Source organism: Amblyraja radiata, chromosome 2, assembly GCF_010909765.2.
Source record: "Amblyraja radiata isolate CabotCenter1 chromosome 2, sAmbRad1.1.pri, whole genome shotgun sequence".
Lineage (NCBI taxonomy): Eukaryota > Metazoa > Chordata > Chondrichthyes > Rajiformes > Rajidae > Amblyraja > Amblyraja radiata.
In genome coordinates this window covers 125,468,040-125,486,898 of record NC_045957.1, presented here as the reverse complement: position 1 = coordinate 125,486,898, position 18,859 = coordinate 125,468,040, and the positions used below count along the sequence as shown (strand labels likewise).

General features: G+C 45.2%; 1 protein-coding gene across 1 annotated transcript in view; it reads right to left on the bottom strand.

Annotated features, from left to right (window-relative positions):
• The window catches only part of LOC116968454 (alpha-2,8-sialyltransferase 8E-like), a 101,798-nt gene extending 88,305 nt beyond the window's left edge, over positions 1-13,493 (bottom strand). The window contains exon 1 of the mRNA XM_033015222.1: positions 13,332-13,493. Coding sequence (XP_032871113.1) covers positions 13,332-13,429 — 98 coding nt within the window. The 5' untranslated portion in view covers positions 13,430-13,493. The remainder of the gene's footprint in view (positions 1-13,331) is intronic.
• Positions 13,494-18,859: the final 5,366 nt, after the last annotated feature.

Below are 18,859 nucleotides of genomic sequence, written 5' to 3'. Positions count from 1 at the left end.
TGAAAGCATGTACAATCATATTCAAGAAAAGATTCTTCCTCGCTGTTAGAAATGAGCCTCGTAAGCCAAGGAGATATTCCTGATTTCCCAATCTACCTTGTTGCAACCACAACATTTTCTTTTATCTGCAATTTCTCTATTGCTGTAACTATATTTTACACTCCATGTTCTTTCTCATTTTCCACTCCATAACATCTGTCCCTGCATCAGCTCATCTGCTGCTCACCCATGTCGCTGTAACTTCCAGACATGATTTTTCCAGAGCATCATAGAATAGTACACCTCCACTGCACTCTGAAAAATACCTACGTAGAACTCTTAAGTCTGTTGAATATGTCTCAATCATTGTCGCTGATAAGGGTCAATAAAACCATGGAGATTGGAATGTCACAACACAGATATTCCGGGAATGAACAATTTGTCCATCAAACCATATAACCATATAACAATTACAGCACGGAAACAGGCCATCTCGACCCTTCTATTATTATTTATTATTATTACTATTAGTATAATATAGTATTCCAAAGTCCATCAAGCCAGCATCTCCCATTTACTTCATTGTACCCATGCATGTCACTGTCAACCTTATGGATTTTCTCAACTTCTTGGGAAATGTAGGTAGCAAGGTCATTATATAACCATATAACAATTACAGCACGGAAACAGGCCATCTCGACCCTTCTAGTCCGTGCCGAACACGTATGCTCCCCTAGTCCCATATACCTGCGCTCAGACCATAACCCTCCATTCCTTTCCCGTCCATATAACTATCCAATTTATTTTTAAATGATAAAAACGAACCTGCCTCCACCACCTTCACTGGAAGCTCATTCCACACAGCCACCACTCTCTGAGTAAAGATGTTCCCCCTCATGTTACCCCTAAATTTCTGTCCCTTAATTCTCAAGTCCTGTCCCCTTGTTTGAATCTTCCCTACTATCAGTGGGAAAAGCTTATCCACGTCAACTCTGTCTATCCCTCTCATCATTTTAAAGACCTCTATCAAGTCCCCCCTTAACCTTCTGCGCTCCAAAGAATAAAGCCCTAACTTGTTCTACCTTTCTCTGTAACTTAGTTGCTGAAACCCAGTCAACATTCCAGTAAATCTCCTCTGTACTCTCTCTATTTTGTTGACATCCTTCCTATAATTAGGCGACCAAAATTGTACACCATACTCCAGAATTGGCCTCACCAATGCCTTGTACAATTTTAACATTACATCCCAACTTCTATACTCAATGCTCTGATTTATAAAGGCCAGCACACCAAAAGCTTTCTTTACCACCCTATCTACATGAGATTCCACTTTCAGGGAACTATGCACAGTTATTCCCAGATCCCCCTGTTCACCTGCATTCTTCAATTCCCTACCATTTACCATGTACGTCCTATTTTGATTTGTCCTGCCAAGATGTAGCACCTCACACTTATCAGCATTAAACTCCATCTGCCATCTTTCAGCCCACTCTTCCAACTGGCATAAATCTCTCTGTAGACTTTGAAAATCTACTTCATTATCCACAACCCCACCTATCTTAGTATCATCTGCATACTTACTAATCCAATTTACCACACCATCATCCAGATCATTGATGTACATGACAAACAACAGTGGACCCAACACAGATCCCTGTGGCACCCCACTAGTCACTGGCCTCCAGGAGGTCCAGCACCGCCCCTTCTCTAGTAGGTACTTCTATGTATTGCTGCAAAAACCTATCCTGCACACATTTTACAAACTCCAACGCATCCAGCCCATTTACAGAATGTGATCATGGCCATTCAATGTGATCATGGCTGATCATAGAAACATAGAAACATAGAAAGTAGGTGCGAGAGTAGACCACCAGGTCCGTCGAGCCCGCACCGCCATTCGCTCATGGCTGAACACTAAACAGTCACACTTACCCACAAACAGTAGACACAAGACACAGAACACAAGACACTACCCTCCCCTTTATACCGCTATCACCCCTCTCCACCCCAAGAACCGCGTGATCTCCTGGGGGAGGCAAAAAAACGGATAAAAACCCAGGTCCAATTCGGGAAAAAAATCCAGGAAATTCCTCTCCGACCCCAATCCAGGCGATCGACACTTGTCCAGGAGATCACTCAGGTCTTACTATACTAACCATACCTAGGTCCATATCCCTGCCCTCTCCCCGTAGCCCCTTATCCCCTTGGCAGCTAAAAAAACATCTATTTTAGACAAATATATTTAACGTTTCTGCTTCCACTGCTCCCCGGGGCAGTGAATTCCATAAATTAACCACCCTCTGGGTGAAGAAGTTCTTCCTCATCTCAGTTTTTAAAAAGCCCCCCCTTATTCTGCGACTATGTCCCCTAGTTCTAGTTTCCCCGATCATTGGGAACATCCTCGGTGCATCCACCCGATCAAGGCCCCTCACGATCTTATATGTTTCAATGAGATCGCCTCTCATTCTTCTAAACTCCAAAGAGTAGAGTTCCAGCCTACTTAACCTTTCCTCATATGTCAATCCCCTCATTGCAGGAATTAATCTTGTAAACCTTCGCTGCACTGCCTCCAGGGCTAGTACATCCTTTCTTAAGTATGGACCCCAGAACTGTACACAGTATTCCAAATGTGGTCTCACTAATACTGTGTACAGCTGCAGCAAGACCTCCGTGTTTTTATACTCAATCCCCCTAGCAATAAAGGCCAAAACTCCATTGGCCTTCCTGATTGCTTGCTGCACCTGCATACTAACTTTTAGTGATTCATCCACAATCAGTACCCCGTTCCTGCCTTCTCCCCATATCCCCTGACTCTGCTATTTTTTAAGAGCCCTATCTAGCTCTCTCTTGAAAGCATCCTGAGAACCTGCCTCCACCGCCCTCTGAGGCAGAGAATTCCACAGACTCACCACTCTCTGTGAGAAAAAGTGTTTCCTCGTCTCCATTCTAAATGGCTTACTCCTTCCTCTTAAACTGTGGTCCCTGGTTCTGGATTCCCCCAACATCGGGAACATGTTTCCTGCCTCTAGCGTGTCCAAGCCCTTAACAATCTTATATGTTTCAATGAGATATCCTCTCATCCTTCTAAACTCCAGAGTGTACAAGCCCAGACGCTCCATTCTCTCAGCATATGACAGTCCCGCCATCCCGGGAATTAACCTTGTAAACCTACGCTGCACTCCCTCAATACCAAGAATATTAAGAATATATATTAAATATCAAAGTTGGTTTGAAATGATTTTATTTGTTTCTGAATAACATACAATTAAAAACTTATCCAAAAACTATTGGCATAAGCTGTTGGCCATATCTCTTAAAGCTTGCTCCCAGCACAGAGTCCACCCCACCTGCGGGATGACTCCCGGGTACGGAGGGTCAGCCTGTCTCTTTGTATCCAAAACTGGTAAATACAGGCATGAGATGGTGTGTTTGCACTCAGAACTGCTGTAGTTTTGGGAGCAACAGCAGCAGGAGCTTAGCAAGAGATACGACTGATTGGCTCTAGCCCAAGTGGGAGGAGAGAAGTGAGTCAGAGGGGTGAAAACAGTTGAAAAGTAGAGGCCAAGGACAGGCAGACTTTACTCAGAACTGCTGTAGATTTGGGAGCAACAGCAGCAGGAGCTTAGCAAGAGATACGACTGATTGGCTCTAGCCCAAGTGGGAGGAGAGAAGTGAGTCAGTGCTGGGAAAACAGTTGAAAACTGAGGAATTTGGTTTAAATTGGTAAATCAGGCAATTTATCAGTCAATTTAAGCAAGACTGCTCTTGGGGAGCGGCAGTGAGGAGCGGCCTTGTGAGAAAAGTGTGAGTCTTTGGCTCGAGAGTCTTCGAGGAGGCTGCTGGGGAGAGGAGACCACGCAATACGCTTGAGAGGTAGAGACGAAAGAAGGAGATGTCAGGCAAGCTGATTCAGTGCGATGCTTGCAGTATGTGGGAGGTCAAGGACACCGCTGGTGCCTCTGGCTGCTACAAATGCGAGAAGTGCATCCAGGTAGAGCTCCTGAAGGGCCGTGTTGGGGAACTGGAGAAGCAAGTGGATGACCTCCGGTTCGTCCGAGAAACGGAGTCGTTCCTCGACAAGTCCTACAGTACGATTGTTACACCTAAGGTACTGGAAGAGAGAAGGTGGGAGACAGTGAGAAAGGGAGGGAAGCATGGAATGCCAACGTCCCCGGGTGTTGTACCTCTTGTGAACAGGTTCACCCACTTAGAAGCTGTCGGGACAGAAGACGTGTTTACACTGAACGGCGAACTGGCTTTTCGATGCGAATAGGGCTGTTGAGCCAGAACCAAAAAGGCCTAAGGCAGGCAACGCCATTGTAGTGGGAGACTCCATTGTGAGAGGTACGGACAGGGGTTTCTGCGGCAACAGACGGGATGCGAGGATGGTGTGCTGCCTTCCTGGTGCCAGGATCCAGGATGTCATGGACAGAGTGCAGAAAATCCTCAAGGGCGAAGGTGAACATCCAGAAGTGGTAGTGCATGTCGGCACAAACGATGTCGGAAAGAAGGGGATGAATATTCTGCAGCGTGACTTTAGAGAGCTCGGAAAAATGCTGAAAAGCAGGACCTCCAGGGTTGTTATCTCCGGTTTGCTTCCAGTTCCTCGTGCTGGCGAGAGCAGGAACAGGGAGATACGGGACCTGAACGTGTGGCTGAGGAACTGGTGCACGGGGCAGGGATTTAGATTCTTAGATCACTGGGATCTGTTTTGGGGTAAGGGGGAACTGTACAAAAGGGACGGATTGCATCTTAACAGGTGTGGGACCAGCATTCTGGCAGGCAGGTTTGCCACTGCTACACGGGTGGTTTTAAACTGAATAAGGGGGGTGGGGTGTCGAATGGGATAGTGGAGGTTGGAGTTAAAGGGAAAGGGTTTCTTGAATGTGTGAGCGTAGAGACAGAGGGGTGTAAAATGAGGGTAGAAGCAATAGGTAGCAAGGTGAAAAGTAAAAGTGGCAGGCAGACAAAACCAGGGCAAAAATCAAAAAGGGCCACTTTTCAACATAATTGTATAAGGGGTAAGAGTGTTGTAAAAACAAGCCTGAAGGCTTTGTGTCTCAATGCAAGGAGCATTCGTAATAAGGTGGATGAGTTGAATGTGCAGATAGCTATTAATGACTATGATATAGTTGGGATCACGGAGACATGGCTCCAGGGTGACCAAGGCTGGGAGCTGAACATCCAGGGATATTCAATATTTAGGAGGGATAGAGAGAAAGGAAAAGGAGGTGGGGTAGCGTTGCTGATTAGAGAGGAGATTAACGCAATGGAAAGGAAGGACATTAGTTTGGAGGATGTGGAATCGGTATGGGTAGAGCTGCGAAACACTAAGGGGCAGAAAACGCTGGTGGGTGTTGTGTACAGGCCACCTAACAGTAGTAGTGAAGTTGGAGATGGTATCAAACAGGAAATTAGAAATGCGTGCGACAAAGGCAAAACAGTTATAGTGGGTGACTTCAATCTACATATAGATTGGGTGAATCAAATTGGCAGGGGTGCTGAGGAAGAGGATTTCTTGGAATGTATGCGGGATAGTTATCTAAATCAACATGTAGAGGAACCAACGAGAGAGCAGGCTATTTTAGACTGGGTATTGAGTAATGAGGAAGGGTTAGTTAGCAGTCTTGTTGTACGTGCCTCCTTGGGCAAGAGTGACCATAATATGGTTGAGTTCTTCATTAGGATGGAGAGTGACATTGTTAATTCAGAAACAATGGTTCTGAACTTAAAGAAAGGTAACTTTGAGGGTATGAGACGTGAATTGGCCAAGATTGACTGGCAATTAATTCTAAAAGGGTTGACGGTGGATATGCAATGGAAGACATTTAAAGACTGCATGGATGAACTACAAACATTGTTCATCCCAGTTTGGCAAAAGAATAAATCAGGGAAGGTAGTGCATCCGTGGATAACAAGGGAAATCAAGGATAGTATCAAAGCAAAGGATGATGCGTACAAATTAGCCAGGAAAAGCAGCATACCGGAGGACTGGGAGAAATTCAGAGACCAGCAGAGGAGGACAAAGGGCTTAATTAGGAAAGGAAAAATAGATTATGAAAGAAAACTGGCAGGGAACATAAAAACTGACAGCAAAAGTTTTTATAGATATGTGAAAAGAAAGAGATTAGTTAAAACAAATGTAGGTCCCTTGCAGTCAGAAACAGGTGAGTTGATCATGGGGAACAAGGATATGGCAGACCAATTGAATAACTACTTTGGTTCCGTCTTCACTGAGGAAGACATAAATAATCTGCCGGAAATAGCAGGGGACCGCGGGTCAAAGGAGTTGGAGGAATTGAGTGAAATCCAGGTTAGCCGGGAAGTGGTGTTGGGTAAATTGAATGGATTAAAGGCCGATAAATCCCCAGGGCCAGATAGGCTGCATCCCAGAGTACTTAAGGAAGTAGCTCCAGAAATAGTGGATGCATTAGTAATAATCTTTCAAAACTCTTTAGATTCTGGAGTAGTTCCTGAGGATTGGCGGGTAGCAAACGTAACCCCACTTTTTAAGAAGGGAGGGAGAGAGAAAGCGGGGAATTACAGACCAGTTAGTCTAACATCGGTAGTGGGGAAACTGCTAGAGTCAGTTATTAAAGATGGGATAGCAGCACATTTGGAAAGTGGTGAAATCATTGGACAAAGTCAGCATGGATTTATGAAAGGTAAATCATGTCTGACGAATCTTATAGAATTTTTCGAGGATGTAACTAGTAGCGTGGATAGGGGAGAACCAGTGGATGTGGTGTATCTGGACTTCCAGAAGGCTTTCGACAAGGTCCCACATAAGAGATTAGTATACAAACTTAAAGCACACGGCATTGGGGGTTCAGTATTGATGTGGATAGAGAACTGGCTGGCAAACAGGAAGCAAAGAGTAGGAGTAAACGGGTGCTTTTCACAATGGCAGGCAGTGACTAGTGGGGTACCGCAAGGCTCAGTGCTGGGACCCCAGCTATTTACAATATATATTAATGATCTGGATGAGGGAATTGAAGGCAATATCTCCAAGTTTGCGGATGACACTAAACTGGGGGGCAGTGTTAGCTGTGAGGAGGATGCTAGGAGACTGCAAGGTGACTTGGATAGGCTGGGTGAGTGGGCAAATGTTTGGCAGATGCAGTATAATGTGGATAAATGTGAGGTTATCCATTTTGGTGGCAAAAACAGGAAAGCAGACTATTATCTAAATGGTGGCCGACTAGGAAAGGGGGAGATGCAGCGAGACCTGGGTGTCATGGTACACCAGTCATTGAAAGTGGGCATGCAGGTGCAGCAGGCAGTGAAGAAAGCGAATGGTATGTTGGCTTTCATAGCAAAAGGATTTGAGTATAGGAGCAGGGAGGTTCTGCTGCAGTTGTACAGGGTCTTGGTGAGACCACACCTGGAGTATTGCGTACAGTTTTGGTCTCCAAATCTGAGGAAGGACATTATTGCCATAGAGGGAGTGCAGAGAAGGTTCACCAGACTGATTCCTGGGATGTCAGGACTGTCTTATGAAGAAAGACTGGATAGACTTGGTTTGTACTCTCTAGAATTTAGGAGATTGAGAGGGGATCTTATAGAAACTTATAAAATTCTTAAGGGGTTGGACAGGCTAGATGCAGGAAGATTGCTCCCGATGTTGGGGAAGTCCAGGACAAGGGGTCACAGCTTAAGGATAAGGGGGAAATCCTTTAAAACCGAGATGAGAAGAACGTTTTTCACACAGAGAGTGGTGAATCTCTGGAATTCTCTGCCACAGAGGGTAGTCGAGGCCAGTTCATTGGCTATATTTAAGAGGGAGTTAGATGTGGCCCTTGTGGCTAAGGGGATCAGAGGTTATGGAGAGAAGGCAGGTACGGGATACTGAGTTGGATGATCATATTGAATGGCGGTGCAGGCTCGAAGGGCCGAATGGCCTACTCCTGCACCTAATTTCTATTTTTCTATGTTTCTAAGGGTCCTACAATGTTGTTTCTGTCCACATTCAGGAACCTTGGTTCATGAGAGATGTTGTAAACCTTGTCAAAAACTAAAATGACACATATATAAGATTTAGGAAGTTGAAATCAGACAGGATCCTAAAGTAATATAAGGAAAGCAGGAAGAAACTCAAACATGGAATCAGGAGGGCCTAACGGGGCCATGAAATGTCCTTGGCAATAGGGATTAAAATAAATCCTAAAGCACTTTCAAAATACATTAAGAACAAGAGGGCAGCTAGGGAGAGGGGGGAGCATCCATGGAAAAGAAGAGGAATTCATTTATTCCTGGAGTCAGAGGATTTAGGCGCTGTATGAGTACTTTGTGTCAGTATTCAACATAAAGAATGGCGAAGTTAGTGAGATCAATATGCTAGGGCATTTTGATAATCAAAAAGGAGGTGATGTTGGAGTTGTTGAAGGACATAAATGTGGATAGGTTTAGAGCCTGTTGGGATTAATCCCAGTTTATTGAGAGGTAAGAGAGGAGATATTTGTGTCGTCTTTAGCCACAGGCGAGATTGTGGAGGACTGGAGAGTAGCAAAAATTTTCTTTGTTTAACGAGGAATTAAAGAAAATCTATCGGCTGATTAGGAACAGACCTAAACTCCATCTGCCATCTTTCAGCCCACTCTTCCAACTGGCATAAATCTCTCTGTAGACTTTGAAAAGCTACTTCATTATCCACAACCCCACCTATCTTAGTATCATCTGCATACTTACTAATCCAATTTACCACACCATCATCCAGATCATTGATGTACATGACAAACAACAGTGGACCCAACACAGATCCCTGTGGCACCCCACTAGAGGGGGAGGGGGAGGCAGAGAGAGAGAGAGAGAGATAGGGAGAGACAGAGAGACAGAGAGAGGGAGAGAGACGGAGAGAGGGAGACGGAGAGAGGGAGGGAGACGGAGAGAGGGAGACGGAGAGAGGGAGACGGAGAGAGGGAGACGGAGAGAGGGAGAGAGGGGAGGGAGAGGGAGAGGGAGAGGGAGAGGGAGAGGGAGAGGGAGAGGGAGAGAAAAAGAAAAGAAAAAACTCAGTCTGGCAACCCCTGATTTCAAAGAACATCAAAACTGAGAATAATCCTTGGTGAAGAAAATACGGCACATCTTGATGCACAATACGTAACAGCATGCCATAACCTGAGAGACAGTGAATGACCAACATGCACACATGTACGCACACACTAATTGACATTAACTATCACTAAGAAATTAATATTGAATTGCTAAACTTGCTATTGTGTTGTACCGCTTACAGCTGCAAGAACGTGTAGCAATCAATAAAGGGCTATAGGTCTATTGCGAGTTTATGTACAGGGACATATCTATCCATGCACTGTATACTTATTTATATTTGTGCATTTTAAACATGTATGTCATGTTTTATACTTTGGCAATATAACAATGTTTTTTTATCATGCCAATAAAGTTTTTAAATTGAATTGAAATTGGAGAGGGAGAGGGAGAGGGAGAGGGAGAGGGAGAGGGAGAGGGAGAGGGAGGACAGAGGGAGGACAGAGGGAGGACAGAGGGAGGACAGAGAGAGAGAGAGAGAGAGAGAGAGAGAGAGGGGGGACAGAGAGAGAGAGAGAGAGAGGGGACAGACAGAGAGAGAGAGTGAGAGAGAAAAAGAGACAGAGAGAGACTTTGCACATAATGTTAATACACCATGTGCAATATATGCATAGTAGCATTTATGTATTTATTTGTTTTTCATCTATATACATATATTGCACATAGTATTATTAACATTGTGTGCAAAGTCCACAGTAAGATAGCAGGTCAACCTAAAATATGAAAAAGTTGATGAATATTCTTGCTTGTGGTTGCTGAAAAGTTGGCAACTTGAACCTTCACCTTCATTCAGCAAAGCTAATTTACCAACAGTTCTTCTAAATCTCTGGCTTTCTCTTCATGAAGTCAACAATCAGCAAGACCAAGGAGACGATTGTTGGCCTCTGGAGGGGTAAAGACACATCCGTGTGGAGAGGGTCAACAGCTTCAGGATGGTGGCTGTTCATATGTACTGCAGATCAGTGCTGGGCCAGCACATCAGTACATTGAGGGTCTCGGCCCGAAACGTTGCCTATCTCCTTCGCTCCATAGATGCTGCTGCACCCGCTGAGTTTCTCCAGAATTTCTGTGTACCATCAGTACAATCACACAGGAAGTCTCTACTTCCTCAGCATATTGAGGAGATTTGGCATGTCGATGAATATTCTATTAAACTTTGACAGATGTACAGTAGAGAAGGATCTGGGTATTTGCATCACAGCCTGGTTTGGCAACTAACACGCGCGTGAACCAAGGAAACAGCAGAAAGTGATAGACCGCCCGGTCCATCACAAGTCATGACCTCGTCACCATCAAAGGGATCTCTAGGAAGCATTGCCTCAAAAGGCAGCTAATTTGATCAAGGTCCATATCACCCTGGCAATGGTCTCATTTCACTGCTGCCATCAGGAAGATGGTACAGGACCTTGAAAACAGTAACCTTTGGGTTCAAGAACAGCTTCTTCATAGCAACCATCAGGCTTTTGAACATTACACAACATTAACATCAGCAACTATGGCCGTCTTTGTTTGTACCTCGGATGTCCGTTTTTGCACTATTTATAGTTCCCCGGTATGACGGTTATTAATTTATCTTAGTTTTGCTTGGTGTACGTTTTTCTGTCATTGTGTTTACAGGCCTGTTTAGCTGCAGTAAATAAGAATGTAATTGTTCCATTGTTAGTATATGACAATTAAACAGCTGTGACTCGCTTGACTGCAGACTTGAACAACTAGCCCCTTTCTCACCACTGCTTATTCTGACTATCTTCCTTCACCAACCCCAATGCCCACTCACTCAGCCGGTCAGGCAGCATGTCCGGAGAAAAGGAGGAGGTAACTTCGGGTCGAGACCCTTCTTCAGACTGAGAGTCAGGGGTGGGGGTAACTAGAGGTATGAAAAGATACAGAACAAATCAGAGCTGGCACCGATGACTTAGGAGGGTGGAGCCCACAATGGTCCATTGTTGGCTGTGGATGAAGGGATACAAACTGTGCAACCGGCAGGATGACTAGAGTGGGTACGGGACAGAGTGAGAGGGAGTGCAAGGGTTACTTGAAATTAGAGAAATTAATTCCGAAAACTGCCCAAGCGAAATATAAATCCTCCAGCAGGTGGTTTATTAATTAAAGTAATTTATTTTCATTTCGTAACTTAATGTCATTTCCACATTTGTTGTTATCAATTTCCCAAACTTGCTTTCTCGTGACTAGCAATCGCATTTAATCAGTTTTATTTGCATGGCTTTGATTCACACCCTAAACTTCACCCTTCTCATTTAGGGCTTTGGTTTATCTGTTGTCTTCTAACTAGTGATTCACCTTTGTGATATTGTGTGTGTTTTCTTAAGTTTGATACCATTACTTTTTTTCTTCCCTTTGATTTTGTTCTTCCTTTGTACTTTATACTCCGTGTTCCCGCGAATGTCAACACTCTCATAGTTATTGACTAATCCATTACTTAATATGCCAGCTCCCTTAAGGTCACTGTGCTTCAATGCTCACATATTTGATTGTTAACTGGAAAATACCAGTGTCCATCCTTCTCGCCCTCAAACTGAATGGAAATGTTAACGAATGAGTTGCTGCTATCCACAGGTGTCTCACAATAGCCGGGACCTCATGTTGCAGTTGTACAAGATGTTGGTGAGGCCGCATTTACAATATTGTGTCCAGTTTCGGACATGTGTTATAGGAAAGATGTTATCAAGCTGGAAAGATTTGCAGAGAAGAGTTATGAGGATGTTGCTTGGACTCGAAGGTCTGAGCTATAGGGAGAGGTTGAGTAGGTTAGGACGCTATTCCTTGGAGCGCAGTAGAATGAGGGGTATCTTATAGAGGCGTACAAAGGGACGACAGATGGCACAATGGGCTAAGTGTTCGGCTGGCAACCGGAAGGTAGCTGGTTCGAATCCCGCTTGGAGTGCATACTGTCGTTGTGTCCTTGGGCAAGACACTTCGCCCACCTTTGCCTGTGTGTGTCCTTGGGCAAGACACTTCACCCACCTTTGCCTGTGTGTGTGAATGTAATTATGTGAAGCACTTTGGGGTCAATGCAAGTTGACTAAAAATGTGCTATATAAATAAAGAAATTTATTTAAATTTTAATTTATTTAAATCATGAGAAGAATAGATCAGGCTAACGCAGAGTGTCTCTTGCCAAGAGTTGGGGAATCACGAGCCAAGGGACGACCAAGGTTTAAGGTGAGGGGTGGGGGGGGAAGATTTAATGGGAACCTGAGGGGTAACTTTTTTCTCACAAAGGGTGGTGGGTGCATGGAATGAGCTGCCGGAGGAGGTCGTTGAGGCAGGTACTATCGCAACGTTAAATAAACATTTAGACAGGTACATGGATAACACAAGCGCAGGCTAGTGGAACTACTGTAGATGGGACCTGTTGGCCGATGTGGGCAATTTGGGGAAACAGAACCTGTTTTCCATGCCATAAGACCCAATGATCGATGTTTGTGTTACATGAATCTTTTAATACTAGGCTCAAGGATCACCTATATTCTTTGGCACCTACATTCTCAGGTACCTTGGCACCCTTAGCCCATCTTTAATTCTCTAATTATCATTATCTCCGCCCTTTTCTGCAATCGACCCTGAAAACATGCGTCTAAAATCCGAGGGACTGAACGTTAATTTATCAAGATGTCAATGTCTCCTCGTTTACAATTCCTGTGATGCCTGAAAGAATGGGTGCATTTTTGAATAAAGGCAACTGGGGAACGGCAGATGTCGGGTTGACATAAAAACTACAAAGTCCTGTAGTAATTCGGCGCCAAGGTTTATGTGCCCACTGAGTTACTCCAGCACTTTGTGTCTTTTTCAAATATAGTCAGGCAATGAAGTAAACGTTGCTGTGTTTTCTGACTCCGTGTTAGTTTAGTTTAGTTTAGTTTAGAGATACAGCGCGGAAACAGGCCCTTCGGCCCACCAAGTCTGCACTGAACAGTAATCCCCGCACATTAACACTATCCTACACCCACTAGGGACATATTTTTACATTTACCAAGACAATTAACCTACAAATCTGTACGTCTTTGGAGTAAAACGCCTTGATCTTATCATCATATCTACTCCACAGAGGGGCAGGATTACACGCTTCAAAAATAATATTGAGCTTTGCGAAAGGAATAATTAAAGTTTCCAATGAATAAGAACAAACAGTCAATACGTCCCCTCCACAATTTCTTCCTCATGGGGAAATTAAAACCAAATCACACCCGCGCACCTATTGTTTCATAGGAAAATATGGCTATTCTAATTTACTTTCAAATTATTTGCATGCTTGAAAACAAAAAGAACACAAATCGTACCTGGGATAATTCGCCTTCTCTTTTCTCATCCAGGTGACAGAGTAAAAGCAAAATAAAGAAGCCAGCAGGACAAGGAAACATAGTGTCTTCTGTTTCATCGTTGGTCTTGTGAAGGTTAGAGAAAGGAACTCTAAATCCAATCCTGTCCCTCTGTGGAGTATATATGATGATGATAAGATCAAGGAGTTTACTGGGCGCCAACGTCCACTCATTTCCACTTTACTTCCTTCGTAGTAAATACACGCAGTGATGCCGCCCTCTGCTCTGCTCTGGTAGGTACTCTCTCGTATTGCGTTCAAAGGCAAAATCCCCTAAGTGTCTGGTTCACCTGCGCCTTCATCGAGTCATTGTGTGTGGCACCGCCACTTCCACCAGCAATGAAAACCGACACTGCTGCTGGAAATACTCAGCAGGTCGTTGTTTGGGGAAGTGAAACGAGAATAACGTTATCTTTTTGTTTAATCACAATCGGGAGGAAAATAAATTGGTTAAACTGCAAAAAAAAGGGAAAGGGTGTGTCCGGGGCTGATAGCATAAAAGATAGCCGGCCCCCTAATGTGAAGCAATAACTCGCCCTAAAACATCGTCTGCCCATTCCTCTCCAAAAATGCAGTCTGACTCGTCGAGTGCCACTTGCAGTTTGTTCTTTGCCTGGGCGAAAAAAAGCTATTAACCAGGTTGTGTGGGAAGGAACAGCAGATGCTGGATGATACCGAAGATAGACACAAACATGCTGGAGTAACCCAGCGGGACAGGCAGCACCTCTGGTGAAAAATAATGAGTGGCGTTTCGGAGTCGAGACCCTTCTTCAGACTGAGAGTCAGGGGGAAAGGGAAACTAGAAGTTTTGAACAGTTCAGAACCAATCAGCCTTGTCCACTTGGTACACAAAATTGCTGGGGAAACTCAGCGGGTGCAGCAGCATCTATGGAGCGAAGGAAATAGGCGACGTTTCGGGCCGAAACCCTTCGCTCCATAGATGCTGCTGCACCCGCTGAGTTTCCCCAGCAATTTTGTGTACCTTCGATATTCCAGCATCTGCAGTTCCCTTTTGAACACAACAGCCTTGTCCACTTGACTCCCTTCACAATAAATACACGTTGAATGTGAAAATCCACCCACAAGCCTTTTGGGTAAGATTAGATAGCCTTTATTGTCATTCAGACCGAAGTCTGAACGAAATTGAAGCAGTCATACATACAATACAATACAATAAAAAACAACATATAAACACATATTAACATCCACCACAGTGAGTCCACCCAACATCTCCTCACTGTGATGGAGGCAAAAGTCTTAGGTCTCCAGTCTCTTCCCTCCTCTTCTCCCTCTGCGCTGAGGCGATACCCCCCGGGCGATGTTACAACTGTCCCGCGGCTCAAACACCGCGGCCCGGGGTGGTCGAAGCTGCCGCCCACCAGTCCTGCTGATGCAGCCGCTGGCCCGCGGCCGAACCCCGGACTCAGGCCACCGCCGCCAGAACGCCATCCCAGCCACCGGAGCACCGTTCCAGCCCCGAGCCGGATCGCAAATGGATGTAGATATTGCACAGATAGAGGAGCTTTTAAACCCCTGTCACACGGTGCGAGTCCACCCTCCATTGATTCAGGTTCAGATTCAGATTCAAACTTTATTGTCATTGTGCAGTGTACAGTACAGAGACAACGAAATGCAGTTAGCATCTCCCTGGAAGAGCGAACATAGAATACAAGCAATAAATATAGATATGTAAATACAGTCGTCAGAGTGCAATTTTTTCTGGGTGAAGGAGTGTCGGGGGGGGGGGGGGGGGGGGGGGGTGACTGGCAATCACCGAGGTACGGAGTTAAGTCATGTAATAGCCGCAGGGAAGAAGCTGTTCCTGGACCTGCTGGTCCGGCAACGGAGAGACCTGTAGCGCCTCCCGGATGGTAGGAGGGTAAACAGACTGTGGCTGGGGTGAGAGCAGTCCTTGACGGTGCTGAGCGCCCTCCGCAGACAACGCTTGCTTTGGACAGACTCAATGGAGGGGAGTGAGGAACCTGTGCTTTCCGGTCGGAGACAGAGCAGTTGCCATACCATACTGTGATACAGTTTGTAAGGATGCTCTCGATGGTGCAGCGGTAGAAGTCCACCAGGATCTGAGGAGACTATGGACCTTCTTTAGTCTCCTCAGGAAGAAGAGACGCTGGTGAGCCTTCTTGACCAGTGTTGAGGTATTGTGGGTCCAAGAGAGGTCATCGGAGATGTTGACCCCGAGTTAAAAACAAATCAAACTCGTGGTAATCACGTAAAATTAACGTAGCGGGAACGTCGGAACTCGTGGACGTAACTGTGGCTGTGGAAAGCATCTTGTCCGGAAATATTACCATCTGGTTTGGGAATTGCTCTGCCCAGGACAAGAAGGCTCTGCAGAGAGTAGTGCGTTCGGCCAAACTTACTATGGGAACTTCACTCGCCCCCCTGCAGGAACTATACATCAGGAGGTGCAACTCCAGAGCCAATAAAATCATGAGAGACCCCTTCCACCCATGCAACGGACTGTTCCAGCTGCTACGGTCAGGCAAACGCCTCCGTTGCCATGCTGTGAGAACGGAGAGGTTGAGAAGGAGTTTCTTCCCAGAGGCCATTAGGACTGTAAACTCCTATCTCACCAGGGACTAACTTTTACTGTACCACTCTACTGCTTTTTTTTAAATTGCTGTTTTTTTTCCCTTTTTCCTTCCGCCCACAATATTTAATATGTAAAAGAATATGTGATTGTTCCATTCTGTTTGTAGTTTGTTTGGTTGTTTGTTTTTTTTTCTTTTTGCACAAAGTCCGCGAGCAATGCCACTTTTCATTTCACTGCACATCTCGTATGTGTATGTGACGAATAAACTTGACTTGACTTGACTCGAACTTAGCGACTTGTAACGCTAACGGCAGGTACTCGGGAAACGTGTTAACTCGTGAAAACATGTTGAAAGATTTCCACGAGTCAAATGTACTCTTGAATGAAACATTTGAAACTTTTAAACTCGTTGTAATACCCGTGATAGCCCGTGAGTTTACCGTAGTGACTCGTGAGTCACTCGTGGGTTTGGCCTGAGTGCCTGAAGTGAAATGTTGAAAATTAGTCAGATCTTAATGGAAAATTTTACAGTGCTCTAACAATTCATTTTCAGTGAGTAATGCCTTTCAATGATTGCTGCCAGACCTTGAACAAATGCAGTTCAAATGGACACCCGTTGCCTTAGCACAGCATGGCTTTTAGTATTTCTGACCCCAAGGGAAGGGCACGGATCAGTTTTAGTGATACAGCTCAATCAAACCAAACATCTAATGCAGGACAATGTTGAGTTGGTGCAGCTTCATTGAGTTGTCCTGGTTTTCTTTAGAAAGCGAGTTAAGCCTTTCTCAGATGCAATCTTAATGTGATTCATCTCAAGACAAAGAGGCAAATGCAACAAGTTTGAGCAATTTTGGAAGGGTTGTTTCTTGAAACAAACTGCTCTAAAAGTTTGAAGGAAGGAATTGCAGATGCTAGTTTAAACCAAAGATAGACACAAAATGATGGACTAACTCAGCCGGTCAGGCAGCCTCTCTGGAGAAAAGAAATAGGTGATGTTTCGGGTCGAGATCGTTCTTCAGGCTGGGTCTTACCCTGAAGAAGGGTCCCGTCCTGAAATGTCGCCTACTCCTTTTCTCAAGAGATGATGCCTGGCCCGTGGAGTTACTCGAGCATTTTGTGTCTATCTTTGGTTTAAACTAGCACCTGCAATTCCTTCCTTCCATAGAAACATAGAAAATAGGTGCAGGGGGAGGCCATTCAGCCCTTTGAGCCAGCACTGCCATTCACTGTGATCATGGCTGATCATCCCCTATCAATAACCTGTGCCTGCCTTCTCCCCATATCCCTTGACTCCACTAGCCCCTAGAACTCTATCTAACTCTTATTGCTATGAAAAAGACAAGAAGAAGAATACCCCTTGAGTCTGCGAGAGCGGAGGCGTAAGATGATTCATCGACAGACCACAAGGCAACAGACCAAGGAACAGAATCGATTATGAGTATTACAACTAGCACAGCAATTGACAGAGCAGCAGCACCGGCAGGACATAAGCTACGGTTGTATCTGTGGCTGGGAAAAGATAACATCAGAGAAGGGTCTCAAGATCCACCAGGGCAGGAAAAAGTGCCTGAGAGAGCTTGGTGTGGGGCCTCGCATCAGTCGAGTGAAGCCCAGTGGCACAGTCCACAGGGTATAAGCACCCCAGGCGAAGCTCAACCAGGTACAGTCCCACCAACGGACACGAGTCCAGAGACCCAACCAGCCACAGTCAGCGGTAGAGAGGGAAATGGAAAGGGAAAAGCCTCAAATCTTGTGGCCTAAATCCTGCCGGAGGAAAGAGTGGGAGACCATTAACACTGACCTCGTCCATCTTCTGGAAGGATTGAAGGGATGTGTGGAAAGAAAACTGGAGAAGATGGGAGACACCATATACAACTATGGGGCGGAGAGATTTGGGGTGAAGGTCATGAAACAGAGGACACAGAAGGAACCAGCACTCCAGTACAAGTCCAGGAGGCAGCAGGAGATTAGATTAGATTAGATTAGATTAGATAGCCTTTATTGTCATTCAGACCGAAGTCTGAACGAAATTGAAGCAGTCATACATACAATACAATACAATAAAAACCAACAATAAACACATATTAACATCCACCACAGTCAGTCCACCCAACATCTCCTCACTGTGATGGAGGCAAAAGTCTTAGGTCTCCAGTCTCTTCCCTCCTCTTCTCCTTCTGCGCTGAGGCGATACCCTCAGAGATCAAAAGACTGGTGAAAGAAAGCTGAGAAAACAGTGGAGGAAGGCCACAGAGGCAGAAAGGAAAGGACTCGAGGCACTGCAGACAGAAATAAAGCAGCGCCTGGCAATCCTGTGAAGAGCAGAATGCCTGAGAAAGCAACACAAGAAGAAAGATGGGCGAGGACAAGTTTCTACAGAGATCCGTATAAGTTTGTCAAAAGCCTCTTTGTCAAGGAGACGAGCGGGATCCTGAGAGTACCTGTAAGGGAACTGGAGGAGCACCTGAGGAAGATGTACTGTGACAACCTGAGGCATGAGCCAGTCACCATTCCAGATGACATGCCACCTATCCACCCACCTGAGCATCAGATGGACATAAGGCAGGTATGCGGCGCAAGTAATTACTCAGGGTAGGCAGTCAGTCGGCTTTATAAAAAAAAAATTAAACCGCACATGCACAGATTGTTCTCTCCGTAAAAATAAAAAGTAAAAATAAAAACAGTAACAATTCAATGTGCCCAAGGCTTCCTGGTCTCCTTTATTCTGAATTACTGAATGGGTGGGGGGCGAAGGGTGATGGCAGGTGGAGAGATGGTGGGAAAAACGGGACCACAGGGAAAAGTTGAATCATGTTGTCATCTAATTGAATGATAATACTTGTTCAAGGGACCAATTGGGGGGAAAGTTCCTTTCACAGCGTGTGGGGAGTTTGTGCCAGGGGTAAAGTTGCGGGGAGGGCAGGAGTGTTGAGAAG